The sequence below is a fragment of the Volvox carteri genome, assembly GCF_000143455.1.
Source record: "Volvox carteri f. nagariensis unplaced genomic scaffold VOLCAscaffold_35, whole genome shotgun sequence".
Taxonomy (NCBI): Eukaryota; Viridiplantae; Chlorophyta; class Chlorophyceae; order Chlamydomonadales; family Volvocaceae; genus Volvox; species Volvox carteri.
This window is the reverse complement of record NW_003307578.1, coordinates 558,992-573,281: the sequence shown is the minus strand read 5'-3', so window position 1 is coordinate 573,281 and position 14,290 is coordinate 558,992. Positions and strand designations below refer to the sequence as shown.

Genomic DNA, 14,290 nt, shown 5'->3' with positions numbered 1-14,290 from the left:
CGCCATCGTGCTCTCAAGTAAAATGCTTGTAGCTACATACATACTATATTGTAAAATTTAACCAGCTATAAATGAGGTGGCGGAAGCAGCAATGCTTTGTCAGGCATTACTTGCAACCATTACTAATTTGGTTTGAAGCACACCTTTGTCAACCAGGTCCCAGGGGGCCGTATCGAAAGCGGCTGTCTGCATTATCAACACCGAGGTCCATGTCGCAAGGATTGCCGACAAAATCCCCAGCGCCAAAATCCATCTACCCAATGCCCAGCGAGTCCACCTATCGCCTGGTCCTCCAGACACACAACACACGTGGCAGGCACATGCCATGACATAGCATGCCATCCTGTTGTACCCCTGGGGCTGTTTCTGCAGTATTGTTGAGGAAACCAGTATAGCACCGGTTGATCAGCGAGATCAAGCCGGTGCGGGTATATTTTTTGGCGGTTCTGTGGCTGCGGCGCACGGAGGCGGCTGGTGCAGGTGGCACACATCTCCACACATCTCACTCACCACCGGAACTCCTTTTCCGCTCTTAGGGTTACTTTCTTGGTTGATCGGTGGTTGCCCGTCAGGTGGGGGGCAGGTGCTGGTCGTCAGGCGGATCGACTTACACTCCTTGTGTGGGTGAGGTGGGGTTTCTGCGGCCAACGCGCTAACCCGCAGCTTATTACTACACGTATGTACGAATTATTACACGCATGTACGAATTACTACACGCATGTACGAATTACTACACGCATGTACGACACGTTTGTCAGGGAGACTTGGTTCAAAATTGATGGGCCGTTTGGGTCAGACGGCTTCTATAACCTGGATGTATGTTGTTACAGGGTGGTTAACTTCGCCAGCGGCCCCCTTTCCCGGGGCAGTCCCTGCTCTCCCCCTGCACCCTAATCCGCCACCCCATCCGACTTCAGAATGTATTCGTTGGGTTCGGCAACTCACCACCAGCATCCAACCAAATCTAGCGGATCAACGGCGCATCAACTTAGTTCCTGGTCAGCTCGCAAGTTGATATTATCACGTCCTACATCGTCCATATGATGGGGGGCCACCTCCCATTTCAACACTCCTCAAACACCCGAGGAGCCGGCAGGCGGATATGAACCCGGGTCGGCCGGGAGCAGAAGTCAGGCCTTAGCCTCTGCCAGCCGCCTGGATGTAGGTATGATGTGTGATACAGGGGGGTGTATCTTCGCCCGTGGCAGCTACCCTGCGAAACCCTGCCTTCCCCGGTATTTCGGGGCACCCTCATCCAGTCACCCTAGTCAACTTCTCAGTGGATCGCTCAGGTTCCGCACCCACCACCAGCATCCAACGGAATCTGCCGGGTCGACAGCGGCCCAACTCTGTTCCTGGTCGGCTCGCAGGTTAACTTTATCCCAGGTCACCACCGTCCATCAACTAGGGGCGCAATGCCGTCGGAAGAACTTTTGACCCTAACGGGTATCGATCCCGGGATCTCCCGGGGGCAATGGTCGCGCCTTACCAGTGGTGCCAAACCCTAGTATGTATGCATGTATGTATGTATGGCTCCGCTCGCAAATGTAAACGATTCAAATACCTACACGACTACTAAATGACACAAACAACGGCTCACATGTACGACACGTCAAGTGTCGCACAGTCGCTCCTGAGGAAGGGGGCTTTTCCTCATCTCCGCCAGAACTTCGAACTTGAATTTGAAATACGGCTCTAACACTTAGTTTGCTCGTCCAAACCCACGAGCGATTCAGCGCTCTCTCCCCCGTATGCAACACCCGCCTCATAAGGATACCGCGCACAACATCCTTCCCTCCCCTTACCCTCACCCAAATTCCCGAACAGCCAAAACACACACACACACACACACACACACACTCGCACGCACGCGCGCACACACTCGCATGCACGCACGCACGCACACACGTATGCACGCACCCTCCGAATCCCCCTCGTACATGATTCGTAACAACTCCATCTCACCTCACCTCACCTCACCCCAACTCGCCCCTATAGGGGTTGGTTGGGAGGTGCGTGAGATCGGGCTATCGAGGACTGATTCCTCTCTGAACCATCGAGGCCATCTTTCCACCGCCCACCTAACTCCTCCTCCCTCCCTTCTCGCCACGTCTAACCCCGAGCCCCCTCCTAGCCCCCCAGGGCCTACCGACCAGCAACGTCTTCAGTCTGCCAGCCGCGTGAGAGTCTACTAAGATACAACACCGCGACTGGCGTCACATCACGCCTCCTCTTACTCCTCGTCCAAATTTAAACTTTTAACCGACCCAACCAACAAACCGACAAACCAACCCGCCGTCCTTCAGCACACCGGACTCGTAAACTGACACACCACCAGCCGACACACCGGACACGTCAGCGGCATCTCCGCAGCCGCCGCCGTCACGTCGCGTGCGCAGTTACCGCACAGCCGGTGATGGCAAGGTTCAACCACCAGGCTGTAGCATTCCTCCAGGCACACCGCACATTGTGCTAGCGGTAGTAGCGGCGCACGGGAGAACGCGCTCTCCACATAGCCTGCGGAGCGACGGACGAAGAGACCTGGATGGCGTAACGCACAACAGCTGCTGCCGCCGGTGGCGGTGGCGGTGGCGGAGGCGGTGGCGGAGGCAGCTACTGCCGCCGTCGCGGGTTCCGTCGATGACGTTGTTGTCAGTACGGCCAGCAGCTGACCGTCAGGGTCCGGGGCCGGGGCCGGCGGCGCCGCAGACGACGACAGCGATGGTCGTCCGTTCGTACTGGAGGGGCACCTTGTCGTCAGGCATGAGGTTGTACGGCAGGCTCCTGCCACCACTGCACCCGGGCTGGGACGGCCCTGCGGGGTCTGAGGGGCTTGAGGGCCGCAACTGAGACGCCGGAGGCTCTGTCGTACACCTTCGGCGACGAGGCAGGGGCTGACGTTGACGACGCTGGTGGCGGCGGAGGCCGCGGGCAACGTCATGCGCAGCGGCGGCAGTAGCAGCTGTGGTATGTCGCCGCGGCTGCCCCTTCGACTACCCGGCCGCGGCTGAGGGTCAACCCTCGCCTCTGATGACTGTAATTGCTGCTGCGGCGGCGGCGGCGGCGGCGGGGGCGGCGGCGGCGGCGGTGACGATTCAGAGCCGCAGCACCCCTCACCCGCTGTCGGCTGTTCCGACGGCGGCGGTGGCGGCGGCGGCCGTGGCTGTAGTGGCGGCGGTGAGCACGCAAGGCCCTTCAGGCGCAGCGACGGGCCGGTACCTTGCCGATCCCACAGTGCAACCTCCGCCTCCGCGAGCTCGCCTTCCACTTCCAACCCTGCCGCTACTGCCGCTGCTGCTGCTGGAGCTGTGTACGGCCTGGCGGAGACGCCGTCATCGGCGGCAGCGGTGATTACCAGTCCTGAATTTAAATATGGATTTAAATTTGGATTTGGATCCGGCAGGGGTGTTGCTAATTGAGCCTTGACCAGCTGTTCGGGTGATGGGCAGCCAGGGGGGTTCTGCCGCCGTCGGAAGTTCAGAATGACCTGCGGGCCCCGTAATTGGGGGAGGGGGGGGGAGGGAAAGACGAACCACGAACGAGTGAAAGGGGGAGGGGGAATGTACATACAGTCGTATGACGCGACATATATACATGCGATACACACATACATAGGCAGGCGGCTGGCAGAGGTTAAGGCCTGACTTCTGCTCCCGGCCGACCCGGGTTCAAATCCGCCTGCCGGCTCCTCGGGTGTTTGAGGAGTGATGAAATGGGAGGTGGCCCCCCATCTTATGGACGGTGTAGGACGTGATAATATCAACTTGCGAGCTGACCAGGAACTAAGTTGATGCGCCGTTGATCCGCTAGATTTGGTTGGATGCTAGTGGTGAGTTGCCGAACCCAACGAATACATTCTGAAGTCGGATGGGGTGACGGATTAGGGTGCCCCTCTAGCAGGGGAGAGCAGGGACTGCCCCGGGAAAGGGGGGCGCTGTAACAACATACATACATATGTCCACATGTCAAGGAAACAACTGCCGTACGATGGGGCCAGACTGGCCAGAGGGGAGAGAGGGGAGAGATAAAATAGGGATAAAATTGGGCACTGCCGATTCCCCGGGGGCCCTGCGGCCTCTAGCCGTCGTAGCGGGGAGAAGCGGGGGAGGGGGACGAGGTAAAAGGGGTATACAGGAAGAGGGAGATGCCAACAGAACGGAGACGGGAAGTAAGGTGGAGTAGAAAAAGGAAGGGCCGTTGTGTTAGCTTGGCTGCAACCCCTTAGGTACAAACCTTCTCCGCACGCTCCACATCCTCCACCAACTGCTGCCGTACAACCGCCGCTGCCAGCGCTGCCAGACGCGGCACGCCCGCCGCCGCTGCCGTACCCGCGCCTCCTCCGCCGGGGCCTCCCTCCCTGGAGAAAATCGCCTCCAGGTTGGCGGCGGGATGCAGCAGCTCCGCAATTAGCCCGGTGTGGCCGCGAGACGCCGCAACCTGGCGGATTTTACAAAGCGGTTTGGGAACGGTTTAGGTACGCTTTCGGGCGGATGATGTGCGTTTTAGAAACGTTTGGGAGCGTTTGGAGCGTTTTGGTTCTGCTTGTTTTCATTTCACGTAGTTTTGAGTAGTATTTTGAGTAGTATTTTGAGTAGTATTTTGAGTATTGTTGAGGCTCCGAAACCTGGGAAAACGTTTTTCATGGCGGTCTCTTTCCCCCAGGGCTGCTTACGAGGCAGGAGGCAGTGTAGCTTTAGCTTGAATCATGCCTAGCAGCGAGGTAATGACGTTAAAAATGTTATTCTGCTTTCCTCCAAATGTTTTTTCAGAAATGTTTCGAGGTATACTATGAATTAGAGTATATTCTCTGCTCCAGAAGACAACCTCGTCGCTGTTGAAGTCTTCCGAGGTCCTCCCTAAGAAGGCTATAGCAGCAGCAGGAAATTCTTCAGCTTGTGTTACTGCTGAAATCATGTGTCGTACATGTCGTACCCTGTGCGGCGTTCTCCCCAGGGCATCCACCCGTCGTCGAGGGTCTAGGAAGTTGGGGCCAGCAAGGTGGTGTTGCTGCGTTTTGGCGGGTTGGGGGGAGAGGCAGTGGAGGGGGGAAAGGTGGGGGAAGGAAGGGTTTTAGGTGGGAGGACGATGTCGTACAGGGTCAGGGGGAAGAATGATGACAATGAGGAGAAAACCCGCTGCTTAGGGTTTCCTTTCCCTCTTTTATGGCTTTTCCCTCCTTCAAAACCCAGAAACCCTCCCTCTCTTCCCCCCACATCCCCCTCCCACCCCCCGAGCCCGCCTCACGTAGTACTGCAGCATTACGAGAGCGCACGGCAGTTCGTTAAGCATACCCGCCACGTGAAGCGGCGTTGACCGAAGGGGAACGTTGACTAGGTCGTACGCGTAGCCGATCTGCGCAATTTACGGGAAGACATTTATTAAAATAAAGGAAGGGAAAGTTCCCGGGGTGGGTATGCATGAACGCACTTGCGTACTTTGGGGAGGTCGAGACTCGAGGGGGGTTGAGAGCGACATATGAGAGCGACATAAGGCCCCACGCCACTCTCGCACAATGCACCTCCACACAGGTCCAAATTTGTAACGGCTACCCACATACGGAAAAACCGCCAACATATGCATAGACAGACAAGCACAACCGGGGCCCCCCCCAACACACCGACATACAGACACACAGGCATACAGACATACAGACTTTTAGCAAACACATACACACACGCACCGTATTCACGGCCCGGAGGTCTGCTCCCCTCTCCAGAAGCAGCCGTACGGCATCGGCCTGTCGCATCGCCACCGCTGTACGGCAGGGGAGCAAGATGCGGGCCAAAATAAAATCAAAGTAAAATACATATACACATACTTACATACATACCCACACCAGGCCAAGGCCAAGGCCCATTTGAGGCCGTCTTTAATGTGAACCAAATCAATTCGTCCGGACCCATAAGTCGACAGCTGGTTGGTTGCCTATTTTGGCAATGTATTCAATAATATATTTTACCTAAATAGTTGGCAAAATATCTAAGAGTACGAAGTAGGCCAGATGAGAAAGATTCTGGGCATCTAGGCCACATCGGTTCGTTCCACCACCTTCTCCGATATACATACATACATACATACATGCAGATGAGATGCAACACACACGGACTCAGATACCATGCCGCATTACCGACAGAAAGATGGACAGACGGACAGACAGATCATCAGACCGACAGACAGACAAACAGAAAGTTATTCGTACCGTAGTGCAAGGGAGTCAGTCCGGAAATGGATCCCACCTCGATGTACCTGTCGAGGTCCAAGGGGATAATCCGTACATTTATATCTGTACGACGACATCCGTACGATGGAAGGGCACTTCGCAAAAAGTCTTACGGAAACGAGCTGTACAGCAAAAAAAAAGAGTACGGAGCCCTCTCCTCCCTCCCTCCGGTTTCCCCCATATAACACACATGAATACATACATACATAAACACACATGTATACATACATACATACAGACCTGTACAGCTCCGGTGTGTTTTCCCAGACATCCAGAAGCGCGCGGATGCATTCCAAGCGGCCCTGTGCGGGAGGGGAGGGGGAGGGTGGAGGGGGGAGGGGGGAGGATGAGGGGGAGGGGGGAGGGGAGAGGATGAGGGGGAGGGGGGAGGGGGAGGGAGGGTGGAGGGTGAGGGGGGAGAGGGAGGGGGGCTTAAGGAATGTATGCCTGTGGCATTCCTAGTTTTTGTGGCTACTATTGTGTACTAATACTATTGTATTTAACAAAAGCGCTTTGTTGGGTGGATGGCCCTTCCCTGTGGCTGTCCCCTTCTTGCTCCCCCCGGGGGGGGACACCCTCGGTGTGCATGTGTATGTATATCTGTGTTTATGTGTATGTACGTATGCGTGTATGTGCGTTTGCATGTCCGTGTGTATGTATGTACGTATGTACGTGAGTTCGTGCAGCTAAAAAAATGAATAAGGGGATTTCCGAGGTGGCGTACATCTAATCAGGATGTGCACCCCCAACCCCCCCGACCCCCCATGACGAGCATGCTAACGAGCGCTACACGTGGGCCTGGAGGGGGAGGGGGAGGGTACACCCGCGCCACCTAACTTGCTTTCCATTCCCAGCGCCGCTACCGCCTCGACCTGCCGCCCCTCACCCCTCACCCCTCACATATATAAACCCACACGGCACGTGAAAACCCTAAGTCCCCCCCAACACACACACACACACACACCTCGGTCCCACCCCCACCCCTCACCCCGCCCTCCCAGACCCCCCGCACACCCGCATGGCCGAGTAGTGGAGGGCGGTTCTCTTTCCGCAACGGTCTCGAGCCCAGGGATCCGCTCCCTGCGCGTAACCAGATGGCAGGAGTGTGCATGTGTGTGTATATATATGTGTATATGTGTGTGTATATATATGTGTGTGTGTATATATGTGTGTATATATGTGTGTGTATATATGTGTGTGTATATATGTGTGTGTGTATATATGTGTGTGTATGTGCGCGCGTGGGGGAGGGGGTAATGGGTCTCCCTCCCCGCCGTCACCCCCTTTCTCCCTCCCACATCAAGCAGATTCCCCCCCCCCAGAAGAATCCAAGATATTCAAATCTTCAAAAAGAACGTATTCCTCAACTCCCACCTTAATTACGATATCCCACCACAACCCCCTCCATTTTCCCCATCACGCTTTCATTTCCCCCCGACGCCGACCCGACCCCCTTTCCGCCCGCATTTCCGTACCCTGCTCAACAACCACCTAACCGCTGCCACGTGACCGGACTGTGCGGCGTACATCAGGGGCGTCTGGGGGGCCGGGGGAGAGGGGGAGATGTGTTTTGTGCCTTTTTGAGGATGGATGGGCCCGGGAGCAGTAGTTTAAGCAAGTTGGCAGCGGGGGAAGGGCGGGGGAGGGCGCGCCTGGTTAGCCTTGTGATAGCGGTGTTGGCGGCGGCGGTGTACGGTGTTTCTATTATTGCTGTTGTACGACTACTGCATAATCGCCCGTTGGGGAGTTTGTGGTGGGGGTGGTAGTGAGGGAGGGAATGACAATGGTGATGGTGGTGGCGGTGGTGATGTGATGTGATGTGATGTGATGTGATGTGATGTGATGTGATGTGATGTGATGTGATGTGATGTGATGTGATGTGATGTGATGTGATGTGATGTGATGTGATGTGATGTGATGATGATGTGATGATGATGTGATGATGATGTGATGATGAGCTGATGAGCTGATGAGCTGATGAGCTGATGAGCTGATGAGATGATGATGATGATGATGATGATGATGATGATGAGATGATGAGATGATGATGATGATGATGATGATGATGATGATGATGATGATGATGATGATGATGATGATGATGATGATGATGATGATGATGATGATGATGATGATGATGATGATGATGATGATGATGATGAGGAGGAGGAGGACGACGACTCTTTTGGGGGAAGGATGAATTTCAAAATTCAAAACACACAAAACACACAGATGCATTACATACATACAGACTTGCGGTACCTGCACATGATCCTAGGTGTTTCCCCCCTCATCCCCCTCCCCCTCTCCCTCAACACACATACACACACACGTACACACACACAGACACACATATACACACACACCGCGGACACGTCCTCACCTGTCCTCGGTCGTTCCCAAGGTTCAGCAACACCCGCAGGTGCGCTGCTCGTCCTCCTGCTCGTCCTCCTGCTCGTCCCGTGACTGCCGTTGCCCCTACTGCTGTTGCTGCTGGTGTTGTTGGCGCTACTGCCTCCCCCTCCGGGGGGGGACCTGCGTGAGCCGCAAGAGCCTCCAGCACCGCCTCGGTGTCCGCAGCAGCCGCAGCCGCCGCCGCAGTAGCTGGAGAGGAGGAGGGTGGGGCGGAGGAAGACACGGCTACGTGCCAAACCGTGTCACGACCACCTTTTTTGGGGGGAGGGGAAGGGGGGTTATGTCACGGGGAGGAGGGGGCGGAGGCGGCCACTGGAGCCCTAACTTAGCAGGGATTGCAGAGCTGCTGCTTGGGAGAGTGGAGAGGAAGTAGGAGTGGGGGAAGGGGCTGCCATTGCAGCTGCTACTGCTATTGGTGCTGTGCGTTGTTGCTACTGCCGCTGCAATTGTTGCTGCTGCCATCAACTGCCAACTCCCAACCAATACACGGACATCGCATACCAACCTAACGGGCTTCGGTAGCTGAGGAGCTCGGGATCCAGATCCAGTCGGAACTTGATGGCGCGGAGATCTCCTTGTCGTACTGCGTAGTATGTCAAATGGTACGACAACCGGTGTGTTGGACAGTGTCACATGAGGATTGGAGTAGTGAGACGCCGTGCCATGGAAACGCCGTGCAATTCGTTCTGGGTTGTATTTGCGCAGTGTTTCAGGTCTGCGAACGATGTTGGCGCACTCCGTCTGGCAATGCGTACGGCAATATGTTGATTTTCGGTCCAGAACGCACATTTTCGCTCGGAGATGCATGATGGAAACATATGAGATCGATTCGAAATAATATGGATAACAAATTAGAATTTTTAGAGGTAGAGGCGGCCGTTGTGGCCCATGGGTCTTGAGATTTTACGGCAATGCCTAACAGGAATATTCCTCCAACAACCTCACGCACCCGCCTGGAACAACGCGTAGACCGGCCCCGACTCGATACAACTGCTGACGTTTCCACCCATGTCAATTGCGAAGATTCAGATTGGGTTGCACTCCAGTTTGAGCGAATGGACGTGTTGGAGTCCGAGGCAAGCATACAAATTAGGAAGGAATCTGAAATGCCCGTCTGTTTTAGAGGATGCGGATAGCAGAATTCGCTGATCGGAAGACTGAAGCTTTGCGGCTCTGGGGTCAGTGCCCCTTGCATCGACCATTTTATGAATGTGGTTTCATAGCCACAGAGCAGTGAAATTTTTGCAGCATGAATTTTCGTCCTGTCCACATTTGCATCTACCTACTCAACCCTTCCGACATAAAGCATCACTTTAGGTCACTTTTTGAAGCGATCGTACACGCGACCGTTTGGGTGTTGCACGTGTTTGAAAGCTGGAATAGTTCATCTAAAGTTTGTGATAAACGATGGAAAGCCAATCGTTGTGTTGATCCAACTGGATTCCTGGGCTTGCCCTCCCATGTTTGTTAAGTTAAGCGTCTAGAAGCCTCAGCCGCCACGTAGTCAGCTTTCGTGCGGTAACGTGCCGCAAAGGCGGCATGCCTGACAATCAACGTGCTCGGCATCCAGGTAGTGCAAAAATTGAGATGGCCGAGGTCGATCCAGTACCTGCGGAGGCGGCCGCCGGGCACACGGAGCGGAGGGCTAGCAGCGGTGTTGACTCTGCAGCAGATGCAGAGATGGATTTGAAGTCGGAGTCCGGTGTCCTGTCCGAGACCGCAGAGCAGTCACCCAATCCGATTTCTTCGGCGTATATCACAGCCATCGCCCCGCCTGTGCAGCCCCAGGTTGTGCAAAATGCACGCAGCATCAGCAGCAGATCATCACCCTTGCTTCCCATCATTGTTGCCGCAGCCTCTGCCCTGCTCGGCGGGTGGCTGGTGCGGCACCGCATGATGCGCAACCGCCCCACAGCAGCAACGACACCAGCAGCAGCATCGCATCGAAGAAAAACGTCAGGACGCTCTTCTTCTGCCAAGGCGGCGGTCAACGCAGCTGCGGCCGAAGATGCCGCAGCAGCCAACGCAGTTAACGCAAAGCCGGAGCCCGCCGCGCCTCCTCCAGAACCCATTGACCCCGACACTCTCGACATCCTCGTCTGCGGGCCTCCTCCCCCCTCCTCCTCCTCCCCTTCCTCCCCTTCCATCCACACCGCTCGACCAGTCGGAAGCGGCTCGTCTCCACCCCTTCGCGCTGCTGCAGCACCTCTCGCCGGCGTGACTTTTGTGGTTTCGGAGGACGTTGACCTGGCCGGTACCCCCACAACTCTCGGCCTGCGCCGCGACCCACATCCGGAGTCCACCGACACAACCACCACGACCACCGCTACCCCCTCCTCCAGCGCCTCCCCCGACCGGTTCGTCGCTGCCTCTACCTCCGCCCCCGCTTCCAACGGCAGCAGTAGCGCTTCCAGCGGACAGCCGCAGCATGAGGAGGAGATGGTTTCGAAGCACGCTTCTGCCGCTGCCTCTCCCGCACCCGCTTCAGTCAGTTGTTCCGCCGCCACTCGGCTCCAGGCCGCTGGGGCGGTGTGCGTGGGCAAGGCGGCCATGCAGCCACTGGGTTTGGACACATTGGGAGCAAACTTCGGCAATCCGTACAATAAGGCGCAGGTGTCAGGAGGCGGCCAGACGGGTGCGTGTACGGGGCATTTCTTTGGTAGGGGGGTCTAGACGGTGAGTGCGATGAAGGAGTGTAGAAGAAGGCCCCTATCTGATGGGCTGCAGGGAAGGGAGGCTAGGGAGGAAGAGAGATTGGCGGGGAGCGGGGGCCGGGCGGCCGGGCGGGGCCTAGGGGGAAGATGTCAGGGTTGCCGTGGCGTGGGACGGCGTGGGGGTTACGTTCGGGTGCAAGGAAACATGAAGTTAAGGAAGGGCCGGAGGGAAGGCCATAGGGAAGTCGACAAAGTGAACAATGAAGGGATCATTCAAACCAACCCAGAAACTCAATCCAGGAGTACATGTTGCGTATTGGAACACATACACACAGATGGACAGACAGACGGGACGTCACCTTGGTGGGTCGGGAAGCGAGTCGGTGGCTTTGCCGCATGCGCGCGCGTGTGTGTATTTGTGGGGGTGTTCCATTTCAGTTCGGCGGCCTGAGACTGGCCAGGGGCACCTAACCGTACCCCGAAGCACTCTCCTCCTTGTGGGGCATGAGGGGCCACTATCCCCTCCGCCTCGACCGAGGGCGCACACACACACCCCGCGCTCCCCCCTTTTGTCAAGAGGAAAGAGAGGGCGGTGGCTACCAAGGCACTCGAACAACCAGCCTCAGCACGCGCTGGGGCGCACTGTTTGTGTGACTTAGTGTGTGTGTGTGACTTTGTGTGTGTGACTTAGTGTGTGTGTGTGACTTTGTGTGTGTGACTTTGTGTGTGTGTGTGTGTGTGCGCGTGCGGATCACATACGCGACATCATTTTCAGTTTTCATTTACGCATCATTACGTAATCAATCCCAACAAACGTTCCCTCCTTACAACTCCTTCCCAAGGTATGTCGACGATGATACCTGTCAGGTCGCAAATACTGCCCAATTCTACAAAATCCAATTCTTAAACTCCAATTTTTCAAATTCAAATATCCGCAGGATCCGCTGCAGCCATCGCCACGGGCTCCACGCAGCTCGCCCTGACCTCGGACCTCCTGGGCAGTGCTCGCATCCCCGCGGCCTGTTGCGGCGTCTACTGCTACCGGTCGACTCCCGGGGCACTGGGACACGCCAGCCAGGCGGCGGCGGCGGCGGTGAAAGCAGCCGCGGCAGGGGCTGGCGGCACCACCACATGCAGCAGTAGCAGCAGCGGCGGCGGTGGCGCTGGAGTAGGCAGCGGAGGCAGTACTGGTGGTGGAAGCGGCGGCGGCGGCGGCGGTAGTGGTGGTGGTGTATTGGAGGGAGGGGAGGCTCTGGCGGTGATGGCGGCGGATGCTGCCGTGTTGATGAAGGCGGCGCAGGTGCTGGAGGTGCCCGGTGAGTGGAGGAAGGGAGGCGGGGGGGGGAGGAGTTGGCGGAAGGGGGCGGGAGGAGTTGGCGGAAGGGGGCGGAGTTGACGCGATGACCTGTGTAAGCAGGTGAGACAGCAAGGGGGTAGGACGGAATAGAGGCGGGGAGAGTCTCTTTGAACTATCTTGACGCCTCTCCCCCAGCCCAGCTCTCCACACAATCAGGTTTCCTCGCTCCCCTCCGCCTCGCAATTGGTCTCCTTGATACCGCATGTAACTCTGCCCCGCCCCGTCCCACACTGCTCTGCCCACTCCCCCTTGCTTCTGCTCCCCTTGCTTCTCCACCCGTCCGCACGCAGGCTCCTTCAACTTGCGCGGTGAGCTGATTCGGTTCGTGGTGGCTGAGGACCTGTTTGCTCTGTGCGCGGTGGAGTACCAGCCGGCAGCTCTGGCGATCAAGAGGGCCATTCTGAAGTGGGCGGGACCCGAGCAGGCGGGGGCGGTGCAGCTGTGCCAGTGAGTATGTGTGCGTCTCCGTATATATATCCGTCCGTCTGTTGTTTGCTCTGCCATCTGTGTGTCTCTCTCGCGTTGCTTTCGGTTGAGCTTCGTAATATCGGTGTAATGTGGTGTTTACGTGTGTGTATTGGTGTGCGGTGGATGGGTTGTTGATGTGGATGAGTGGGGGGTTGCCGGGGACGAGCGGGTGGGTGGGTGGGGCCTTATGGTAAAATGGGGGGGTACGACGCGGGGTAGGGTGTAGCGCAGTTACTTGAGAAGTATTGCCCTACTCGCAAACTGACAGACTGACATACGCACGCACGCACGCACTTGGCACGCGCAGCTTTTTGGCGGAGAACACCCCTGGCTGGCAGTCCTTCGCGTCGGATGAGCTGCTGGCGGATGTGGGAGGGCTCCCGTCGGGACTGGCGGCGTGGGGCAGTGCGGGCAGAGTACTGCAGGCGGCGCACGTGAACGCGCGACTGCCGGCACCGCAGACGCCGCCAGCGGAGGAGCCGAGCGCCGATGTGGGGAAGGCGGCAGAGGAGGCGGAGGCAAATGTGGCTGTGGATAATGGTGCGGAAGCGACGGAGGCAAAGGTGGAGGCTGACGAAGGTGGTGGCAGTGGTGGCAGCCTGGGGGGAGCAGCGACGGAGGGGTCGGAGGCGGGTGCTGTGAAAGAGGAGGAGGACAGAGGGGCGGAGGTGACGGACTTGAAGAAAAGGGGCGCGGAGGGAGTCGGCAGCGCCGCTGCAATGGCAGGGGCGGCGGCGGCGGCGACTGAGCGGGGAGGTGCAATGCAGCACGCAGTCGCGCCGCCTGTGCCAGAATCGGAGCGTCTGGCGGCGGCACGCGAGGTGGCGCGTCAGCTGCACGAAACTCTTCGGCACACCGTCAAGCCCGATACCGTAATCGTACTGCCCGTCGTACCGACAGCGCCGCCGAAGCGGCGCTGTGCCGCCGTCGACGCTGACGTCAATCTTGTACGGGAGGCACGTGCATGGGAGGCGTTGACCCACTGCTTTAATTGCCTGGGATCTTTGGCGCAGTGCCCTGTGGTGGTGGTGCCGCTGGGTACGGTCGCTGACGGCACGCCGCTTGCCGCCGCGCTGATGGGCTGTGCACGTTTCGATGCGCGGTTGCTGGCGGTGGCTGCTAAGATGGGCCCTATCATGCAAGAGGCCTTCGAGGGCGTCAAACAGGGCTTGCTGA

General features: G+C 57.3%; 2 protein-coding genes across 2 annotated transcripts; one reads left to right on the top strand and one right to left on the bottom strand.

Moving 5' to 3' along the window:
- Positions 1–2,302: 2,302 nt before the first annotated feature.
- On the bottom strand, positions 2,303–9,645 carry VOLCADRAFT_118315 (uncharacterized protein; the record flags this gene model as incomplete). The annotated part of the gene is made up of 12 exons (XM_002953214.1): positions 2,303–3,487; positions 4,234–4,437; positions 4,933–5,007; positions 5,245–5,352; positions 5,681–5,754; positions 6,200–6,283; positions 6,461–6,522; positions 7,209–7,300; positions 7,696–7,758; positions 8,604–8,824; positions 9,141–9,218; positions 9,585–9,645. The coding sequence occupies 12 exons, from the start codon at positions 9,643–9,645 to the stop codon at positions 2,303–2,305; spliced, it is 2,307 nt and encodes a 768-aa protein (XP_002953260.1).
- Positions 9,646–10,222: 577 nt separating this feature from the next.
- VOLCADRAFT_118314 (uncharacterized protein) lies at positions 10,223–11,270 on the top strand (the record flags this gene model as incomplete). Its single annotated transcript, XM_002953294.1, has 2 exons — positions 10,223–11,122; positions 11,153–11,270. Coding segments are annotated over 2 exons (1,018 nt in total), but the record flags the coding sequence as incomplete, so codon positions are not given.
- Positions 11,271–14,290: the final 3,020 nt, after the last annotated feature.